At 45.9% G+C, this 22,418-nt stretch overlaps 1 protein-coding gene across 5 annotated transcripts in view; it reads right to left on the bottom strand.

Annotated features, from left to right (window-relative positions):
• Nucleotides 1-22,418, bottom strand: part of ITPR1 (inositol 1,4,5-trisphosphate receptor type 1) — a 166,471-nt gene that overhangs the window by 33,360 nt on the left and 110,693 nt on the right. For all 5 annotated transcript variants that reach the window (XM_075713784.1, XM_075713787.1, XM_075713788.1 and 2 more), the window contains 8 exons: nucleotides 13,415-13,595; nucleotides 12,537-12,790; nucleotides 6,715-6,915; nucleotides 4,531-4,641; nucleotides 3,154-3,249; nucleotides 2,290-2,412; nucleotides 1,203-1,307; nucleotides 172-364 (listed from right to left, as the gene is read on the bottom strand). In XM_075713784.1, coding sequence (XP_075569899.1) covers nucleotides 172-364; nucleotides 1,203-1,307; nucleotides 2,290-2,412; nucleotides 3,154-3,249; nucleotides 4,531-4,641; nucleotides 6,715-6,915; nucleotides 12,537-12,790; nucleotides 13,415-13,595 — 1,264 coding nt within the window. The remainder of the gene's footprint in view (nucleotides 1-171; nucleotides 365-1,202; nucleotides 1,308-2,289; nucleotides 2,413-3,153; nucleotides 3,250-4,530; nucleotides 4,642-6,714; nucleotides 6,916-12,536; nucleotides 12,791-13,414; nucleotides 13,596-22,418) is intronic.

The following is a 22,418-nucleotide window of genomic DNA, read 5'->3' as shown; positions in this document are numbered from 1 at the left end:
TTACAACATATTGCCATCGTGCAGAGGAGCAGACTCTTTCAAACAATTATCAAGGTTGCCGCCACACTGGGGAACCATCTGCTACCGAGCCAACGTTTCAAACTCTGAAAACCCGACCTCAGCGCTCTGCTGGTAATGCTCCACACAACCGCACTGGCAACAGTAACCTACCTCGCAACTTCTTTTGCCAGTTCATCTCATTAAAGAGGTCTTCCGATTTCATGAAGAAGTCATTGATCTTGCTGCCTTGTTCATCCCTCTCCGTGGTGTAATATATCCGCAGCTTGGACTCCTTCGTGAGGAATTCGCAGATACTGGGCACGGGGAAGACTATTTGCTCCATGGTACGGTCTGACCTGACAATCTGAACGGCAGCCGTATTAGAGTTCTTTCCAGTTATTAAATGCTTTTATTTCTTGGTTTGTCTGCTTCCCCGCCCCCCGCCTTCCAACCAGCTACATGTAGAAACTTGGACATGTTTTGTAGAACAGCAGCTTGGTAGAGACTTCACTTAATTTACCTTTCAAAGCAGGCCTACACTTAGCTCCGAGACTGATAATTTCTATGCTGTGGTCTTATCCTGGCAATACTTAGCTGGGATTTCCAAGGGGCCCAGTGAATCCTGCACCAAAGCTGCACTGAATTTCAGAGCAATCTGGTTGCCCAATTCAAGACTGTTATCAAATTTTAGCCACACATCGCACAGGCAAGTGTGAGGAGTAATAAATTATATTTATGTTGTTTATTAGAGAGTTTTGTGAACTCTCCATGTTTGTGCGTGTTTTACTTCTTAGAAGCATCTTAGATGGTGCATCAGGCCAAAATGTCATTTTAATACAGAAAGAATGGCAAAAGCTATCACTGACTTTATGGATTCAGCAATAGTACCGGCCAAAATGTAACAGAAGCGAAGTTACACTTCCTCCTGCCAACAGAGCTCTGCTCAGCTCCATCTTAAAGCCCACACATGACAGCTCAAAAATAGCTCCCCCCCAGCGGCTGTCAAAAAATAAAATAAAAAAAATAAGTACACATATATCCTCATGTCAAAGATGACAGTCCACACACAGGTAGTCAGTTCAATCAAAATACCACGTATAATGTAACCGGTGTTTAACTCCACCGTTTCTCTTCCAAGCGGCTCTTTCCGCAGCAATCGTTTCCCCCCACACACCTCCCAGCAGCCACCGGTTTCCCTTTACCTCAATCTGTGCCGTGTGCTTGGCATAAAACTCCAGAGCCTCGTCTCCCTCTATCTGACCTCCCGGCTTCAGCATGTTCTGCAGCTCTTTGTTATGACGAGCCAACTAAAATAAAGAAACGCAAAGGGAGTGGGAGACACCAGATGTCTCTCTATGGTATTAAATTTCTGATTTTTGGCATAAAAAAAGAAATAGTACGCAGTCAGCTGCTAAGAAAGGGCAAAGTTGACAGAAGGCTTGTTCTATTCCAACCAGACACCCCGCAGCTCTATTTTGGGAGCAAGTCAGAATGATTCAAGTATGTATTTTTTTTTTAATATCCATGTTGTACTCCTCTGTTACCCATCCTCTCCCACCCTTTGCCTGACTTGGGAAACTTTTTGAACATTCACATTCGGTCTATCCTTCTACACCCACCCTAATTCAAAGGAAGAGAAAATCTGCATCAATTGAAAAGCAGATGCACAAAGCACTGCTCCAAGAATGCTTCTGGATGCTCTAGATTCATTTTACAGCGCAATGATGGTTTTTCTTCTCAGATGCTAAAAGAACACCAAGTCTCTAACGGAGTGATAGGTGTAGCATCAATATCTTAAGTAGATCTAGATATATTTCCCCCGCCTTGGTCTTTTACCTTCCAAACACTACATTGCATCAATACAATGAACCTGACTGGCTCCAACACAGAGAAAATGTGGCAAGAACAGTAAGAGCAGAGTGAGATTTCTGCTTACGATTTAAGTGATCCGTGAGTAGAATTTCTTTGGGAGTATAAAGTAACCTTTGATACAGCTGAAAAATAATACAGAGCTCCCCAGTACTGCCAAGAACTTGAATCATGTGTCTTCAGAAACTTGGTCAAGAGCCTGCCTGCTTCCCATTAGAAAAGAAAACTCCAAAAATTTTCTTGTATTATAAACTTTCTTTTCTGATTCTTTAAGGGTTTGCATTTACTCTGATAAAAAGAGAACGTGCAGCGAGTTTGTCTCGGAGGTGAGCCATTAAAACAATTTCAGGGAAAAGCAGACCTCTTGCTATTCACAGTTTTTGACACTTGGTGCTACAAAAGCTGTAGGTGAAATTCTACCTGATGAGCTAATATATAAATGTTGTGTCCCACATTCCTCGGAGATGCTGCAAGATCTTCCCCGTTCTCTCCATCCTCGAATTCTACTTCTCCTTGCAGATAAGCCTTCTTTATCACTTCCACCTAGAAAGACAGACAGAGGCCAATGAAGAGACAGCTCAGGCTGAGGGCTGAAGTCTGCTAAGGCCAGTACACACTTGCCACTCTTACAGAAGCGAAAGGGAGCTGAGTGTATACATTCAAGAGGAAGGTCAGTGGGCTTCTCGATATCCAGGATAAAACAGGAGACCTGAACTCAGCACTTTCAGCCCAGCTCATCAACACAAGCAGCTAAACTTCGTGCTCCCCTCTAGGTAATGTATTCTGGGCCCCTCTCGCAGCATGGCGCATCACGTTCTGACCTCTGGCCTGCGCCGTAGCTCCGTGCACCGAGACAAGCCGACAGTGTTTCAGCTCTACTTTGAATGTCCTGTTTGTGTTTTCACCAGTTAATACATTAACCAGCCCAAAAGCCTGCTACAGTCTACCGAACAGCTGTCTCTTGTGCAAATGGCATCTACGTGTGGGTTCCAAAGCGTCAGACGATGCTCCTTCCCTGCCTTACGCAGGATGCTGAACGCCTCCTCCGCGGCATTCGGCATGGCTTCCCAAATTGCTCGTGCTGCCGGGGAACGGGACAGACCCGTGCCCTGTGGATATCGCACTCACTCAGCCAAACCATTGAATGGTCTTCCAGTTGCCAGCAATCCACGCACAGACCACTTGCGGCACACCTGGGGCGGACGTGGCCACCCCAGTCTCCCCAGTGCTGCTGAACCTGGCCTGAAGGGAGTCGGGAGTTTCGGCCGGGATCCAGGGACTCACCAGCTCTTTGGGCCTCATGTTGTAGAGGATCCTCTCCGCGTTCTCGCTGTCATGCCTGCTCTCCATGATCGCCAAGAGCAGTTTGGAAGCGTTGTTCTGAAGGGAGGGAAGAACAACGCCAGTCACTGCCAGGAGTCAAAAGAAGAGGGTACCCAGCTTGAGCGCTACCATCCCTGCTGCCCAGAAGGGCTTGAGATACCTGGTTTCTACAAATACGAGCTGCAGGCAAGGCAGAGCCTCCCAGCCAGCCTACTGCAGGACTCCTACAGCCTCACCTTGCCGAGCGCTCCCTCTCCTCTAATTAGTGAGATACACAACTTAGCAGTATTTTTTACCAGCTGATTTCCCAAACCCTACTTACTGGGGGCCATCAAATTAACCCAAGTTAAGGCTGAGATTTCTGAAACACTGAGGTTTCAAGCTTGTTTTGTTTTAAAGATACTGCAGCATTACTACAAGCTCTCAACTCCAAAACGGTGCAGTTCAGCTTTACTCAAGATACTGCTGATTAAATCAAAGGACAGCCAAGGCTGAAGACACAGACGTGCGTCGCTGCTTTTAACCGGGAATTATTCTGGGACCTGCCCAGGCCAAGAAATAGAGGGAGGAAATGGGAAACTACCACAAGGCACCAGACTACTTTAATAAGTACAATTAAGATTAAAATCCATCACGACTGACAATAAAAACCAATAAAAATATTTAATTTTGAAGTACAATACTAATTGAGTCTAAAAGCATTTTTTATTTAGAATAATAAAAAACTCACATTACCCATAATAATGGTGTGAGTCGGCAACGGAAAGCAACTAGACATTGCACTATAAGACAGGACAGTAAGTCAGAAAGGAAATATTTCTAAAACATATGCTGAAGCAGGAGTGCTCTGTGACTACTGTTGCTAGAAGACAACCTGCTAGTGTATTTTGAAGCCAGCACCAGGGCTAATTATTTCAGCATTAATATGAACAGCCCTAAAAAAATTCTTGACGATTAAACATCAACTGATTAAACAACAACAATAAAGTATCAGGAAACTAGACATAGCATGAGAAGTTTTACTTCCATTGTATCCCAGCTCACCAACAACTGCGAAGTCCTCATCGGCTTTCCATTTCTAACAGGAAATTATTTTAGGATTCCTCAGCCTACCTTGACTGCCTGCATCCCCCCCATCTGAAAACCGGTGGCTCCACGTTATCATTTAGAAGATGAAATACCTGTGACAAATGATCTTTGGGCACTGCCTCCAGCTCACTGATGCATATAATTTTTGGCACTTATGAATACTGGGACACAGTAAACACCACATAATTCCAACAATAAAATTGTGTTTCATCTTACTGTTAACATGGATTGCACAAAATATTCACTTGCCTTCAGTTCCAACACAAGGTCCATCCTCTTCTTTCCCAAAGGGTTGATGTCATTGAGAATTAATGCTGTGATGATGTCAATACCGTTGGACTCGTGAGTAGCAATGCAGTTCTGTCCAAAGAAAATGCATCAAACTTCACTAATCGTCTACACTAAAAATGCAGCCTAGGCTGGTGACCCAGCCAGAACAGAAGAGTCACCTCTTTCATCACCTTGTAAGCTGTTCGAGATGGATAACTGAACAGAAAACTCCAGTTGGTGGAATAACAAAAGCTTAAGGCATTCTGTTTCAAGCTTTTCCTATCATCAGCCATGGCTTGTCCAACTGAAACCACCCAGTCTCAGGAAGCAGAAAGCAACAGAGTTGATAAACGAAGCACTCGCGTGCCAAAGCGTCCAGGCTGAATACGTAACCAAGGAAGAACACTGTTCTACTAAGATTAGGGAGAGTTTTCTTTATTTTAGATGTGCCAATCAACACCTACTTCAGTCCTGTCTAACCAAAGAATGGGAATTTCCATAACCTTCTTGCTTACCCTTAAACCCTGCTTTTATAATGGTCTATAACTAAAATACACAAACCAACAGTAGCTTGCTGCTTCAAAATCCAGAGCCCTGCGCTGTTGTCGAGCTCCCACTGCGAAGATCCATGCCTATATCTAAAGGTTGTTATTCCACCCGATCCGTGTAACAGAAACTGTCAGTTATGAACTGACGTGTACAGCCTCATGCATTCTCTTGCATCGATGTGATTTCATCTGAACGCTGGTCACCCCCCACTATGCTTCGTTTAGCTTTGCTGTAAATCACATTTGCGTGCACGAAGAAAAGGCACTTCAAAGGACAGATATTCTCGAAGGCTTTTTGAAAAGTCATACTCCAGTCTTTCCGTACCATACTACGGTTCAAATAGTCTGCAGAGGGAGAAAATAAGCAGCTATCCATGTTTGTAAGTGTAGAGGTTTGCTCGTTAGAAGGGTGGCACCCACCCCGGCACACAGGACTTGCCAAGTCACGCCAGCCCAATGGGAAAAGCGTTCTCTAACGCACGCGCAGAGCACGTGCTATTTGTTGAGTCGATGCCACAGAGCGGCCAGAGTTTGGAAAACTATTTTGGGGTAGCTGTCTCTTTAGTATGGTTTACTCCGGACTTTCAGACTTCAACTCATTGAAACAGTTATAGGAGGAGTCACGTTTAGACTAAAAGCAGAAGAAATGGGCCTGACTAATTGGCGGTGCTGCTCTAACACACGGCTGTACAGCCTGCGGGAAGGCGAAGTGGCAAAGCATGGCGAGCAGTACGGCTGCCCCTGCCCTCTGCTCCTTCCCGCTGGAACAAACCGTCATTCTTGAGCACCTAAAAACTCCCACTTAGGCAAACAAAGAATCTTCCCATATTCCTTGCTAATTATTCAACCTTTGAGGCACAGAGCAGACAGAGTCCAGCTGTGGGTCAGTAACTGCTTTATCCGGCAGGATTATTGTCATTATTCAGATATGCCTTCCCTGTAACATGATTACTTAAACCACCATGCTTGCTTTAGAAGTTACTCCTGCTCGGAGCAGAACACACCGCTGACAGCGAGTACGGTTTGGGGGGAGCTGGAGGGAGGCTGCCTCGCCCCCCGCAGACACTTGGTGGTCCTCACCAACACGCACCCCTTGCTTGCAAGCGCACGGGCAGGCGGCAGCGACACGCACCTGGTTCTACGTGCAAGACTAAGTCTGAAACCAACCTCAACATGGTTATCACCTTCATTAACGAAGCTACAGAGCTCAACCTTCTCCCATCAGGCGGGGGGGGACCACATTTCTGGCCTCATTTACAACAGGCAACAGAGCCTGGTTTTAGCAATATTTTTACTACAAAGTATTTCATGTACCAAACCTCCCCACTCTTCCCTGTCTGTCAAGTCTAATACAACAACTTAAATCCTAGGAAAGCAAAAAAATCTCTACTGCTTTGAGTGGTTCAACTGCTCAGAGGGGACCTCGAGAAAGGGAAGTTGATTATTATGTGTTTATTAGGGAGGAAAAAAACCCCAAACCCTCTTTGTCAGGCTAGTAAAATGAGCGGCGTTGTAAGACAACACAAGCCTAGCAGACAGAACCCACGCCCAGCAGAGCACACGCTGCGGGCGTAGGGAGGAAGGGTGATGCTTTTCACAGCTATGGATGCATTACCTGGTTCTCGTGGCAAGGCCCCTGGCAGTACTCGGTCAAACTTTCCAGCGTCTGGTTGATCAGTGCTACATTTTTCTCATTTATATACAGACCAAGAAGTCCAAGTCCGCCAGTTGTGCTTCCACAGATACAGTCCAGAAACTGCAGCGTCTCGCACACCAGGTTGTAGTTTGTCTTGTTGTTCTGGCAGCGAAGGAAATTCTGTGGGGAGAGTGTCAAAGCCGGAGGGGGATAGAAAAAAAAAAAAAAAGATAAAAACTGGTATTTGGATCATAGCATTTTATTAAGTTCATCAACCCACAATTGCACTGCATGGTACATGGCTCTAATTTCACTGGAGCCTGGACGCCTCTTTCAGGGCTTGCTTGCAATGCACTGCTCTCTTGAGCAGCTTCTTGGCTTCAAATTTTATAGAAGACAAGCAGCAATAAACAGAGCGCATCCATCGGAGCACTGAAACCCAACGTGGAATAAGCCATTCCCTGTGGATCAGAAAGCTCTCCTGAGCCTGGAAGCTTTCCTTCCAGCCTACCTGCTACGTTTCACTGCTAGCCATCGCTCGAGGCACTCTCCTCCCCAGACCTTTCTCCAAGACAGAAGCAGCAATTCCCTGGCTCTGGCTTCACAGAAGCACCACCTGCACAAGCGGCAAGGAGGCACCTGACTGCATGCCTTGAAGGAAGGCGTCTTGAAACGCAATTCTCTCAATTGCATTTCTTCCCACATAATTATTGTAATCCCTGCTTGAAGCTGCTGATTAGGAGCAGCTCCTCTAATGAAATGCCAGATTTAGCAGCATGGATTAAACATGTTTCCTCTCTCCTGTATTCCAAATGAAAAAAAACCCAAACCCAACCAAAACAAAGAAGGACAATTAATGAAAAGCAATTTCCCAGTGACTCAGATGCTGTTTGTCAGTGTTTCCAGCAGCGCGCTATAAAAATGGATAGCCACTACCACTTTGTTTTCCTCGAAGTTTCAGCAGAACTCCTATCTAGCTTAATTCTAGCCGGCTACAAAACACTTCAAAGGTGAAAAACACCCCCTCAGACGAACAAGATGCATGGGACCATGGAACCAGCAAGGTCTTTTCTGCAAGCCTGCAGAGAAGCGCTGTTAACTGATTGCCTCTAGCGCCTGCGTCAGACTAATAAGTCTTTTAAGGCAAACAGACTGAGAAATTGCCAGATTCAATCGAAGGCTAAGCTAAAAAAGGAAAATGCTGTCTATGAACACAGACTAAAGGTGACAGTGATTCAGCACATTTCAACTGATTGCTCATTTAGTATCCTGACTTTTGATTAACTTGTCAGAATGTAGAAAGGTTGATGCTACAGAAATCGGAGCTTGTGCCTTCCCTCCAGGAAAAAAGCAAAAATAATGGATAATACTGAAAGTGATGAAACCAAACGCTGCCCGGCTGCGGTACGGCATTTATTCTGATTACAGCTAGGTTTATAACAGCCTTAGCTTTTTGATCCAAAGTCAATAAACACAAAGGAAAGAGGAGGAGTAAGGCACAGGAGGCAGAAGGACAAGGTTAGACAGCTAAACAAGGGGAAGGAAAAAAATTGTAGAAAACAAGACCCTGCTGCACTGTGAGAAACTGCCCCAGGGAGTGTCTGTTGCCGTCTCAGCCAGCATAGATCGAGCTCTTCAGTCGCTGTCATCCAGAGCACCTCACAGGCTATGAAGTGGGAACACAACTCTCATATATTGAACATGCCATCCTGTAACGTTCAGTGGAAATGAACCTGAGATACCATCCACGAGACCCTGCGTTCCGAACGAAGAGCTACAGTTGCAGATTTAGCTAGAACATGTGAAAAATATGCAGCTGGTGGGATCTGGAGGAGAAAAGGGGGCAAAGAGCATTCATACTGCCTACCTTTAAGGATCCTATATGTTCAGTAGAGAGAAATACCTTCCAATGGGATGATTTGCCCTCAAAGTCAGGCAGTCTTTAAATTCCTACCTTTGAGAATAACCTCTTGGAGATCCTTAGCTGATTTCATGCTACTATCCATTTTTAGGCAGCCCAGTCCTCCCCATTTCTGGGCTACATGACCAGGCAGGGCTACACTTGCAAAGGCAGCATCTGCAGCCAGTTCTTAATGCCTCTACAGCACGTCGGGGTGTTGGAGGCTTTGCTTCCCAGTACACGACCTAAAGCCGAGCACCCTTTAGAGAAAACACGACGACTAAAAATAAAATCAGCTACTTTCAGAATACTAGCTCGGTTTGTTCAAGCAGGGATGAACAGAGAATCCTTGGAAGGAACAGTTCTACCATTTAAGTGGGTAATTCCCCCAAAAGCCTAAATGTCTTCTTTGGACAGTCTTTGTTTTAGCAGAAATCTGATCCCTAACTGGAAAAACTTTGCAAAAAAAGAACATAAATAAGAAGCAAGTCTTAGTAAAGATGTATTTTTAAATGGTCAGATTTTTCTTTACGAGCATCAGGTAAGGCAAGGCATTTTTCACTGAATACAGGCTTGCTCTTTGGTCTTCTAAAGTTAATTCTCACACACACTTCTTGCCTAAAACGACGAGCTAAACCAGCTCATTCTCTGCATGCAGTAGTACCGCTCCACTAGCCAAATTATCGACTCGCTCTCCTGCAGCACGCAGAGCTTTACTGTTCTTTATTACCTAGGCTATGTCTCCAGGGATTATGAATAAAAGAAACAGTCAAATCCAATGTTAACAGTTGTATCAATTCCTGCGTTTTTTGCACAAAGCAGTATTTAACCTACTGACTTGGACCCTTAATCTGAGCATGGCTGCCTAGCATATTACTAGAATACTTTTATTTCACAGAAATAACTCACTTGATAAGAGAAAAAGAATTGCTACTACTATGTTTTTCCCATGAAGATGGGATTTTTAAGCGCAAGAGTTGCACGCTTGGCCGGGTGGAAGGCTGCTGGGTACCATCTGCCCAGGCGCCGACTGCAGAGGGAGGGCACCGCTCCTCGCCCCACCGGGAATCCCCGCTCCTCTCCTCCTCGCTTCCAGCCAGCACAGCTCTTGCTTCCAGCAAAGCGTTGCCTGGATGCTTCACTCAGCCTGCCACGAGCTTCAGCTCTCGTGACTGATCCTGTAGCACACAGGGACATGTTCATTCAGAAAGGAGCCGGTACAGAACAGACCTCCTAAGGAGCCTGGCGGGGCAGTAGCCCGGCCAAAGCAGACCAGACGAAGAGGCTGGCTACAGCAATTCAGAGCGTGACAGCTTTGCTTCCGAGGCTGAGCTCTGGTGCAGAATCAAGGGCCAGACCTAATGCAAGTTTAGTAAGGGCCCCCAAGGATCTGTGTGCTGAAACAGAGACATCAAGAGCACTCCACAGCAAAATTTGATGCATTCAGCCTGAAGTGAGTACCAAAACATACTTAAGCATCCACCTGTTAGTTCCAGTCCTCGCATTAATTTGAAGAAGATATTGCAACTCCTCCTCCAGACCCACGCAGTAAGCTGGAGGGGGACTGTGCGCAACACGGAGCAAACTGCAGTTTTTGTCTGCGAAGGGAACAACTGAGTGATGCAAAGGCACAGTATCGCAACTCCCTAAGCCATTTCACAAAGATTTCCTCCTCCTCTAAAGCACATATCGACTCTTACAGCAGTGACTTGCATTTTCCTGTTTTTGCACAACATCAGGCTACTCCTAATTGCTAACAGCTTGTAAAACACTTGGTTTGACAAACCTACAACTGCACTGGGGAGCTGATCCCTATTCGCTTCTAATTCAAATTGAATTTATGCAATTTTGGAAGACACACCGCTCCCAGAATAGCTCTTACTTATTCCTTGAAGCAGTGAGTCCACTGGCAATATTGATAAGGAGTTCAGTTACGATGTACTAGCTGCAGACACAAAGACTTTGAAGCTTCAGACACTCTGGCCTCCCCTTCAGGGCTGAAGGAGAAAGGCAAGCATCAAGGTAGGCAAGTAGCAAGAAGATCATATTCGAAAAATTGTTCCTCTCACTTTGGGCTTCTTTTTTTTTTTTTTACCCTTTTTCTCCCAGAGTTGAATGCATCTACCTGCTGTTTGGGGAATTTAATTGTTCAGGATGGTGAACAGCTCACGCCAAGTTTCTGCGTTGGCTTGAATTCAATTTTGCTCCTATAGCTTTCGGTGCCTAGCCAAAGACAGCAGCAGCAAAGGATCATGTGCGTGCGGTTTGGACTACTGCCACGTAAAACTGCCGTCCTACTTGTCTCCGACATCGCTAACGGCATGAAAATTGTTTGACAAAACAAAGATCAAATAGTTTTTTGAAAAAAATTAGGAGAAACCCTGATGTATGTAACCCCGGCACCTATGAAACGCTAAAAGAATTACACTTTCATAGCACAGGAACATTACCATACAGATTTGATTTCACATATTGCCAGCAGCAGGGCATTCCAGTTCAGCGGAAGTGATTTGGCAGGTCTGAAAAGCACTCACGCAGGGTCCTACACTTCTGGCGTGCCGTACAACAATATGCAATCACGGCAATTATTCCTCCTTTATGAGGGCATTTAGTACATTGTACTGCGTCTCACTAGCTCCTCGCTTGCATTCAATTCTAATCCAGCAGCAGTGGTTGCGCTGAAGAAAAATCATGTTAATTGCAGTCCATTTGTAAGCAAAAATCTTATCTCCTGCGGAGGCACGCGCTAGATAAGATTACTAACGTAGAAGTTCTGGGTTTGCTATTTAAAACCGTACAAATACATCCCGGAGTGTCACAGGACAGCAGGGCCCTTTGGAGAGTGGTCCGAGCCCCTCGCCCGGTCACGGGGCACCACCGAGCAGAGCCCGGCTCCGTCCTCTTCACATCTCCCCGTCAGGGATTTACAGACACGGGTGAGATATCCCGAGCCGCCTCCGCTCCAGCCTGACCTCTCCCAGCTCTCTGCCTCTCCTTGCCCATCAGGTGATCCAGTCCCTTTGTCATCTTTAAGACTCCCTGATGGACTCGGGAGACCAGGACTGGACCCCACGCTCCACAGGGGACCCGGGGCATCCCAACAGGCACCATGGACTCGTCCAGCTTGTTTAAATGTTTCCTAACCCAATTCTCCTCCACCGAGGGTAGGTGTCCCTTGCTCCAAGACCTCCCCTCTGGTCTCGGGGACGTAGGGTTTGTGAAGGCTGGTCTTGCCAGTAAAGAGCAGGGTGAAGGTGGCACTGAGCACGTTGGCCTTCTCCACATCCTGTATCACCGGGGCCTCTGCCCCACTCAGCAGCAGACTCATGCTCTCCCTAGTCTCCTTCTGCTGTGGATACAACCTAGAAACCCCTCTCGTTGCCTTTCATGTCCCTCACCAGATTCAACTCCAGCTGAGGCTTTCCTGATACCATCCCCATGTGTTCAACTCTACGCACATGAACAGATCCACGAAAACCCATGAGAACCCGTTCATTGGAAAGGAAGCATACGCTTGAGGGCTGCCGGAACCAAAGTCCCAACACTCTCTTTCTTTTCCTACATGACTTTTTTTTTTCCCCCTTCCCCTCTCAAAAGTAGATGAGTAACTTCACAGCAGAACACTTTCTTGCTGTAAGTATATGCTTTTAAAGAGCCACATCAAGCGGTGATCCCACCACCTTTTATATACATTGAAAAGACCACTGAACACTGGATAGCTGGACTTCCCTGTATTTGTCCAGCAAGGTATACACACTTTTTTTTTTTGGATTATCTTCAAGGCCAAAGAAAATAGTCAGTCATGTATCAATTTACAAAGGCATGGGATTAGCGAGGCCGATGCGACAGCAGTGACTGCTCAAGGCCACGTGAGCATGCCTGCTCAGGAACCAGGCCGTACCTGCAAATCCCGATTGTGGTTTTCACAGAGCAGCTGCAAGAACCGGAGGATGGGTTGCATTATTGAGATCACAGCACTCATCTCCAGGTCATCTTTGCTCTTGTCTGCCGCAGACTGTGCTCCTTCTCCTGCCGAATAATGGTCATCAGGATCGGCCTCCCTCCGGTAAGTGTTGTAAGCCTTTCTGGTAGCTGCAGAGGCCTCCAGTAACTGATCCCGGACCTCCTCGGTAATTTGGGTGATAGGCTCTCTCACTGGAACACACAAGAACAGGTCTTCCTAGTGCAAACTGAATAAAGGGGACCAGAAATTCTATTCACACATTTCCCATTACAGTTTCACACGCAGGCCAGGTATTCATCATCAGTTCTTTTGGTAAGTATGTTTAGTGTGATGTGAGGGTCTCGAGTTTAGAAGGATGTCATGGCACTCTCTTCGCACCTTTTATGCGAACTGCATTAAAGTTATAAATTTTGGTATTAATTGGTTAGGGCACACACATCTAGCACTATCAGGAGTTATGATAAAAGGACCTGCTAGAGAAGAATATTAGGATTTCTCCACTTATTGTTAGAGAAGGCACTGACCACAACCCACAGTCCAGGGTCGTTACTACGGATCAGATTTGGGCAGCTTGTCACGATAGACAAGGCGGCAGAGTCTCATCTCAGAAATACTTTTCACCATTTCAATAGCACAATCTCACAAATGGATGAAGAGGGGATGAAGCTCTTGAAATCCCGAGCCAGGGCACCACTGATCTCTGAACTTTGCTCTGTGGGATCAGAGATCAGAGCATTATTGCATCAATTGAAATGAGTTCAAAACACAGCATTTTACTCCCTTGTCGCTTCAGAAACCGAACAACTGGGGATTACCTCTTTTCCTGCTCGGTACATCTCTGTCTGATTCTTCATCTTTCTTTTTATTTCCTAAGTCACTAGTATTGACTGTGACAGTAGCCTTGATTTCTTGCTGTGCCACTTTCATGCGATCATAAAAAACCTTAAAGAACTTCTCAGATTTCTTATCTTCCGTCAGTCGGCAAAAGAACGAATGCTACAAGAGAAAATGGAACAGGATCTATATCTTCATACACAGGTTTGAATACAGATTATTTCACCTTTCTCCACTGCGTGATATCCTGAAGGAGTGGGAGGTTAATTAAGTTTTCAGTAAACTGAAACCTAGAGCAATGGAAACTCATACTTTATTGTTAAGGAAGCCCAAGCATCTCAGCTACATTAACTCCCTTACTAACAACTTCCAAATATATTTTTGAAGGAAAGCGAGTGCAATAAATCACGCCAGCCCCAATACATTTAGGCAGCACACTTCTCCCTCAACAATGGAATTAAGGGAAGTACAACGAATTAAGGTGAGGACAATGGAATTACCTATAATGTGATTCTCAGTTCAGAAACAAAAGAATATGAGCAAAATACAGAGGAAAAAGAACTGTCCTGCCTTCCCGCCCTCAAATCAAAGGGACTGTGACTCATAATGTGCAATAGTCAATCGCAGCCAAAAATGTGCAAACAGGGCAATGTAATGAGGGATATTTCATGCTAAGTTTCCATTGCCCTGTCTGCAGCAGACTTAAAACTCTTTTTAATTCCTACTCTAATATATCTTGAAGTGACAGAAAAACTCAAAGCATTGACTACTTTTAAAAAGGTTTATTAATGTTCTTCTGCCCATATGTGCACAGAGACAGAAAGTTCTTCCTAAAATTGAGGAGAATACAAATCATGTACAGGTCAAAAAGGAGCCAACACAGTGAGCGATCAGACAATTCTTGATGAAACCAATATGCTGTTACATAAATCAGGACCAGAGCTTCAACACGACTGAAGGATGAACTTGTAAGTGGGTCACCTTATGCAGAGTTATTATGAAATTAGTTAGCATTCTGCAGCGGCTCACGATCCAACAGCTTTACATGATGAATAGGAATGAAGCCTGATTTATTGAAAAAACAAATTAAAATGGGCATAGCAATGTATCCTGCCCGCTTTCCTGCAAAGCGGAGCACACAAGGCCGTCTCTGGTACGCCTGCCTTTGATCGCTCCCCAGCAGCTGTAGTCAGAGCAGCGCCGAATGACTCTGAAACACTAATAACGTTGCGTCTTTGATTACAGACAGAGGAGCAGCGCTACTATTTAAAGAGGATGGTCAATATTCACATGAGCTATCCCTCCCACCATCGCAATACCTTCTACCTGCCCAGAGCATCTCAGGTAAACCCTTTTCGTTGTTACTTCTAGCGAGTAACAGAGAGGGGGGAAAGGAGAAGAACCCATCGCACGTCCGCGAAGCCAGCCCCGCTGGTACCTTCCCCGGACATGCACGCAAACAGTCGAGTAAAACAGACATGCCAGAGCACCGCGAGAGATGCCTTCTACCAAAAGGCATTGCAACAGAACTGTGCTGGGCCCTGTGACATGCCACAAGATGATCTGGGTGCCCAATTCATTTAACTTGCAGAATTATTCGCTAATCTGATACGTGACATCAAGAATTTTAACATTTTCTCATAAAACATACCCAAACAAAAACATCCTTTGTCTGTGCCAGTTTACTTACCCAGGTATTTTTTTTTATTCTAAATGGGTTCTTTGACCTGACCAGACTTAGTGGACAGAATACCATCAAATTACAATCAGCATGAAGGGATGCATTGACACGGCTTCCCTGAGCTGCTGACCAGTACCCAAACGCAGGGCTGGCTTATTTGGACGGCCAGCCCTTTGAAGCACGGTCTCTGACTTGTTGGCTCCCAGTACAGACAGAGGAAGAGTTTGCACCTAAGCTGCAGCTTGAAAATTTTACTCTACCAGTATTACACAACGAGCAACATACTATTATAATATCTTACAGAAAGACCAGCATAAACTACGGGTTCTAAAAGGGTAACCGTTTTTTGGAAAATAACACGATTTGCTCGTCAGGCGAGCGATGGTTGTCACCTGGCTGCACGTCTCAAGAGCCTGTACCGGAGGAGTTCCCCTGTGATGAAGCAACAGTGAAGGAAAAGCTTTTTTTAATGAACCACACTGAAGAAATATCTTGTATGCAAGTAATCGGTACTTGCTGACAGGCTTGATTTTTGTCGTCTTTTCAAGCTTCTTAACTAACTTTCCACCACACTTCAGAGAAAAAAAACAAATGAAACAAACATTTCCAGTAAAGCTTTCTTGCGTGTGCTGTGCATACGTTCAATGGTTGTCACAAAATGATTGTTTCAGTTTAGGTCAGGATGCCTAACACCTTCACACATACGAATCAACCACATGCCAGCTATCAAAGGTACTGTATTTTAAGAGGTGTGATCTTGCAAGTTGCACTTGAGCAGGTAATCGGTGGCGATAATTATGACAGAAATCCTGAAATTTATTTACAGATATAGCCTCAGAACAAAAAATGGAAAAAAAAAAAAAATCTCCTTTTTTTAAAACGGAAATAGAGCGGCCATTTTAGACTACCATATGCCAGGGTCCTGGCTGGCACGTAGACGTCGTGCAACCACAAGCAAGACTGCCGAAAGAGCAAGCGTGCTCTAGGAGAGCAGCCTGCAACGAAGAGAACAGCAAACCCGCGCATACGCGTTTCTGAAGAATAGCGCTTTTAACGCACCGCCGACACGGGAGCATTCGACGTCAGCCGCTCCTTTGAGGGCCCCCCAACGAAACTGATGCAAACCCAAAAGCCAAGTGTCTTGTGAGCAAGAGAGAGCCCTGCCCTCACCGTGCCCGGCGGAGCAGCCCAGGCTGGCTCCTCATCTCCCAGCCAGACCCTGCTGATTTAGCCACCACCACGGTGGCACCCGCGATCTCCTACAAGCCTACGCAGGGCAGGGCAGCGTGACCCCTACCATACCAGCGTGTGGGCCGTACCTGGTTATCCCAGCACGAGGTACCAGAGGAAAAGCCGCCTGAAAGGTAAGCGAAGACACGAGCTTCGTCTCATACTCGAGACGCTGGCAGCGGACCAGTTGCCTGCTCAAAGAGTGCTAAAATCGTGGAGTATGCAACCCGTATTTCATTTCAGCTGTGTTTTGTTAATGACTGTTAAGAGTCCTTGCCATTAAACAAGAGACGTCACATGACACAAAAGAAAATCATGAGGTTTGCTTTATGAATGCCGGATTCAGCAAGCAGCTTTACAAGCACACACACCTCAGCGAAACGCAATACGTCTCCAGAGCGCCGCAGCCAGCCCACTACGTGAACCAAGGCTTCTCTCCGATGCGAGAATATCAGAGATGATGTGACTGCAATTAATTACACAGCCACAGAACGAAAGCCAGTCAAAAACATCCGCATACGACACGCACAAGCTTCCGACATGACAGCCACGCTCACCGCGTGCAAGGACATCACGCAAAGCGTTCTGAAGTCGTTTTTAAAGACGGAGCAACCACCACCTCCACGAACTCATTCAAGACTAACTTGGGGCAATGGAAAGAGCTTCGTTAAGAAACAGAAAGGGAAAATCTTCTTGCGTAAAGGTTTGCGAGTTCATAGTCTTGCAGGTGGCTGGCGAATAAATCTATTTTTGTGGTGCGCCGTTTCCATGCCGGTATGAAGCGCTAGGCAGGCAGCAGTACGCTGCTGCTTTTACAGGCATAAGGTATGTCAGGCATTATGACGAGCCTGTATTTGTTTCAAAGGGATGGAAGGAGAAGAACCCAGCGCAGGCATTGCACGTCTGCAAAGCCAGCCACACCGACTCCTTCTCCTGACGTCGAAAGCGGTCTATTGCAATACCACAGAGTAAAACAACTAGTAACGCGAGCTACCAGGAAACCTGTGCAATAACTTCTCCTTCCTTCTCCTCCTTTTCTTTCCTGAAAAAATCCAACAGGAAACCTCATGCACAGCAAAACACCCCTCTTACACCTTCGCCCTCCAGCATACTGCCTTGGAGCCACCGGAGGACGGCAAGTAAATACTATGACCCTGCCGTACACGACTTCATTGCCCTGGTCCCCGCAAAACACATTGCAGCAGAAAAGCTGCAAACCACGTGACTCATTTCGCTAGAAAATAAAGCCAAGGCCAAGTTTAAATTGCAGCGCACTGATCAGCTACAGCCTGGCCTACCTCCGAGCACCATCAGCCCTTCGCTCGCGCTCCTTATTTGAGGCCAAAGTTGTGTTTGCGCAATGCGTCTTTTCAAGAAAAGCATCCTCTCTTTCTTTAGAAGGCATCGGAGGTGATGAACCATGGCTGTCTGTAGTCTGTTCCAGTGGTTAATAACTGTTAGAAACACGTGACTAAGCTCCTTTTTACGTCACTAACTTCCAGTCACTGATTTTGTTTTTTTTTTTTTTTTAAAGTTTATGTCTCTTCTATAGTTATTCCCAGGAACTTGGTATCCTCTCCCCTTCAAATTATTTACATACACTGTTAAATGTTTGCCTACCTTTTTTGCTAAACTGAAAATACTATTTTTGCTTGCTGGCATTTTATTCAGAATTAATATCATTTTCTGTGGTGGTTAATTTTTTGGCACGTTCTTAAATATTGCAGATCATTAACAATCTGGTTGTAGAATCATATTTTAAAAAACAAAAAAAAAATCAGCAAAGAACAGGCACATTTCCTAGCATTACCACTTCACCTCTTCTCCCTTCCTGGCTTCTTTCCAAGACCTTTGACACAGAATACACATAATTTCCAACCATGGGTAGAAGAGAAGCTCGGCTAACTACCCAGCAGTTCGGGGGAGTGGGATTGCGGAGGCAGGGTAACCACCCGGCATGTACAAATGCTCCTTAACGTGTCTCACGTACCAGCAATCGGTTGCAAACTGGTTTTTTTAACCAGCAGAGCTGGCATCTGCCCTTCGGAGGGCAAAGCTGTAAAAGGCAGCAGACCGGTACCTTCGTGTAAGGTGAAGCGAGCGCAGACCCAGCGAACGAATCCACTAAATTTAACTAATCCCCAGTAAGTTTGTTCAACTGTGATTGAGTCTGTGCCCAATGTAGGATTGTGAAAGGGAAAACAAAGGCACCAGCTGAAGGCAGCTTATTTCTAGCTCTTGCCTTTGAAAGGCTTAGCCAGCTTCGCCGGCGTGAGCTGTCACCTTTACTGGGAACACCTTCTGCGCTGTTACCTGTCAGCTGGATCTGCCCCGAAGTCACAGCTGCTTTGCCAGCCAGGAAGAGGAACAACCGTTTGATTGTTTTGCATGGAATAGCTTGGCTTTCCGCCCCAGACCCAGCAATTACGGGCTGGACTGCACGCGCTGCCTGACATTTCTCAAGCTATTAGCAAGGGTTGGGTTTAAGATGCATCTGCTCAGATGCGGGCTTCCTCCTGAAAGAAGGGTGGCCTGATTTTAGGAAAGCATTTGGCTGCAGAACCCAAACAGAGATTGCCGTCATCCTGCAGAGGACGGAGTATTTTCTGGACCGCGCCCTCCGTAATTCAGAAAGCTGTTTGAACAGACCACAGCCACCAAGCCCTGCCAGACCATCCGAACAGATCCCAAAGAATTCCCCAGGAAAACAAATATTTGATTACCAGTAAGGGAAAGCAAAGCCCCAGCAAACACCTCACAAATTAAAGCAAACTGTTGTCATCTCCCTCCCCATTTCTCCTGTGCCAGTGACCAGGAGACGCCCCGTGAACTCGACTAGTCAGGGATATTTCAAAAGAGGAAAGTCCCTCCAGATACAAGAGAAAGATCAGCTCTCTGGCTTCAACTCAGGACATTTTATTCCAGCGCTAGAGAGAAATTATTATGGGGATGTTAACTTGCTTGGGTTATCCGGACAGGCTGCCAGCATGAACTAATGCAAAACTTCTGCGCTACTTCATGTTTGCGGAAAGAGCCTGCCACCCCCGTACCGTTTCTTATAGCTGGACTACTTCAAAGCAGCCGCGTTTTAGGGGGAACTGCACTGCTAACACTGAATTAAGTACAAATGCCAACCCTTTACATTCTGCCCAAACATATTGCAAGGGCTTCCACTGCAGAAAATTCAAACCTAACTTTGCTTTCTCCCCCTACCCCCTTTTTTTTTTTTTTATTTTAAATATCACTGATCCCTCTCTTTTCTTGAAATCTTTCATACGTCCTGGCTCGCTAAAGATCCATCACTCTGGGGTGTGAGTGATAGATATCATTAGTCTTGCACAGCTTAAGGAAATGGCAGCTGAAGTATTTCATGCTGAACATACTTCACAGTTTGAAATAAACCCATAAGGAAAATCTGCCAGAACACCTCAATTGCCTGGTTTTTTTTGCAAACTGTAAAATCAACTTTGTCCTGAAAGCAGAAGGGGGACTTCCCAGCTCTATTTTCCACACGTAAGGCAAAGCCTCCCAGCCACGGGCATCCACGTGCCATCCTGCAAGGCCCTACTCCTCGCTGGAGATTCTGCCCCACCTTACGGAGGAGGTTTTTGGAGGGGTACGAGCATAGACAGAGCATCCCGTGCGAATGCTCGTCTTTCCCAACCAGCTTCAAATGAAAGCAGCGGCAGAATTACACCACTCATGTCGGCAAGAGCCCTTATGCCCTACGCGTTCTACTACTACTGCAACACCTAAAACCTTGATGCAATTTAAAGTCGTTTCACAAAGAGGAAAGACCGAACAACCTTCGCAGAGATACGGTCCCCTCGTGCCCTTCCAGACCAGGACGAAACCCCCGGGACAACGAAGACACACGGGATGATCCCCAGGAGGTGAAGGCGTGCCGGGGGAACGACAGGTAGGAACGCGACTGCTGGGTTCGGGGTTTAAATCCCCCCGGAGATGGAGCAGATGGCCTCCAAAGCGTGGGAGGCTTGGGGGCCTGACCTGCTTTCAGCACAGAGCCGTATTTGAGTTCCTCCTGCATGCATGTGGGAGCACGCACCCGCCGGGTCACTCAGTTAATCTGTGCGAGGCTCTTGCATGGCAGGAGCATGAATCCCACTTCCTTACCGAACCAGCGAGCTCTGTGTAGGTGTGAGAAACAAGGAAGTCTGCAGACTCCCCAAAAGAAAAAAAAAAAAAAAAAAAAAATTAAAAAAAAGTGTAAGATCTTCTTGAGAGACAGAGGAATTAAAGAAAACCATAGCAACAAGTCAGTCCACCTACCCAAACCACCCACCCACCACCAGTTTCATTTGCTGACGCACTTCAAAAACAAGCTGGCTCCTACCCGCTCTGGAAGGTGAGCAAGCCCTGAGAGCTCATTAAATTCCCTTCTCAGCTCCTCTTGTATGCCTGCAGCTAGTGAGCAAGTGGGATATAAATAGAAGTTATATAACATCGCTTTGTTGATTCCTGTGCTTACCAAAAAAAAAAAAAAAAAAAAAAAAAAGGCAGCATGACCTTGTTTTTCTGAATAGCTTGCCTCTGCCTGCTTGTGGAGGACTTTAATCCTGCTAGGGATCATCTTAAAAGTTTCTGTTGGACCTGGATCCCATGGAGAGGAACAGGGAGAACTAGCGATTGACGTCCCCGCTCCTTACAGGACCGGGATCACAGCGGAATGCTGAGAGGATTGGTCCGTGGTACCCAACAACCATGAACAGAACAAGGCTACCAAGACCGGAGGAGAAGCAACGCAGCTGAACCCCGACGTAGCACCTCTCCTCCTTTTCTCACCTGTATCGCTCGATCGCACAGATGGGCGCCTCGAAATCCAAGCGTAAAACCTCCCTTTGGGCAAAAAGACGGAAAGATGCTATGATACAGGAATACTGATGGCCCCACAATGCTTCAAAAAGTAGTATCGGCTGCAGCGCAAGTAGACAGACTAGGTGGTATCGTGACAGTCTCACCTCATCCACCCTGGTCTCGATCTCACCTACGCATCTTACTGCCCTCAGCAGAAAGGAAATCATCTCCGCAGGAATAATTCCTCGCAGCTTCTGGCTCTGCCTCTCAGCGCATTATTAGGAGGGCTCGTTGGTTTTTAGCGTGGTGGCATCTAATGGCCAAGCGAGATTGAGACTTGACGGCGCTACACCCATTAAAATACACGCGATAAGGCCGTGTGCTCTCAGGGGCTTGCCATCGCCAGTCTCCTCACGTGCTGCGGATCAGCGGAGCATCAGGACGTGGATTTCCCCAGCGCTGACTTAATTACGAGCGCAGGTTCAGTGCTTCGTTTTGAAGGTAACCACGCCGTGAAGGAGGGTGCGGACTTGCAGCGCGCTTCATGTTGGAGAGGGCTCTCTTTCACCAAAAGACAAGATCACCGCCCACAGCTCAATGTGATGGTTGATGTAGATACTTATCAACATTTTTTTTTTTAATGTCATATTCTGAAGTAACATACTCAGAATGTTAAGAAAAAAAAAAAGCTGGTGTATTTTATCTTAAGAAAAACCCATTAAAATGGTGAAAGACATAGGTGATTACTTAATACATGCCGACAGCTTATGGGTTTTGCATTAGTTTCCTAAACAGGGATTATTTAAAAAAAGAAGGAAAAAAGATGTAACATCCTACAGCAAAGAATTCTGCCTGTTATAAACAAACAGTAGAAATTCTAAGAGACTTCTTTTATCAACAACCGAAAGTTCTCAAGTGCTATTTACAAAAGCTTAGCGATCCAAAGGCATTCTTGCCTCTGCAGCATTTACCATCCCGTGCGATCTGTGTGCTCGCAGATATCTGTGACCGTTGCAAATTTTGTAAGTAGTAAATTCGGTTTATAAAGCCCAAGCCACGAACCCTAAAGCACCATTGTGTCACTAAATCTACGTTTTATATCGCCGATACTTCTGTAACATATTGTAAAATTTTCTCCCGATTTTGAAGGGCAATTGCTGTGACGGAGGAAAAGAAACTGTAAGTGTTTTGGCAGCCGAATAGGACAGGACACATTTAGGCCGACAGGGAAAGTGGGAAAAAAGATAAAGCAGGTCGCC

This window comes from Pelecanus crispus, chromosome 7 (genome assembly GCF_030463565.1).
Source record: "Pelecanus crispus isolate bPelCri1 chromosome 7, bPelCri1.pri, whole genome shotgun sequence".
Lineage (NCBI taxonomy): Eukaryota > Metazoa > Chordata > Aves > Pelecaniformes > Pelecanidae > Pelecanus > Pelecanus crispus.
The sequence above is the reverse complement of the archived record's forward strand: the minus strand, read 5'-3'. Positions and strand labels throughout refer to the sequence as shown.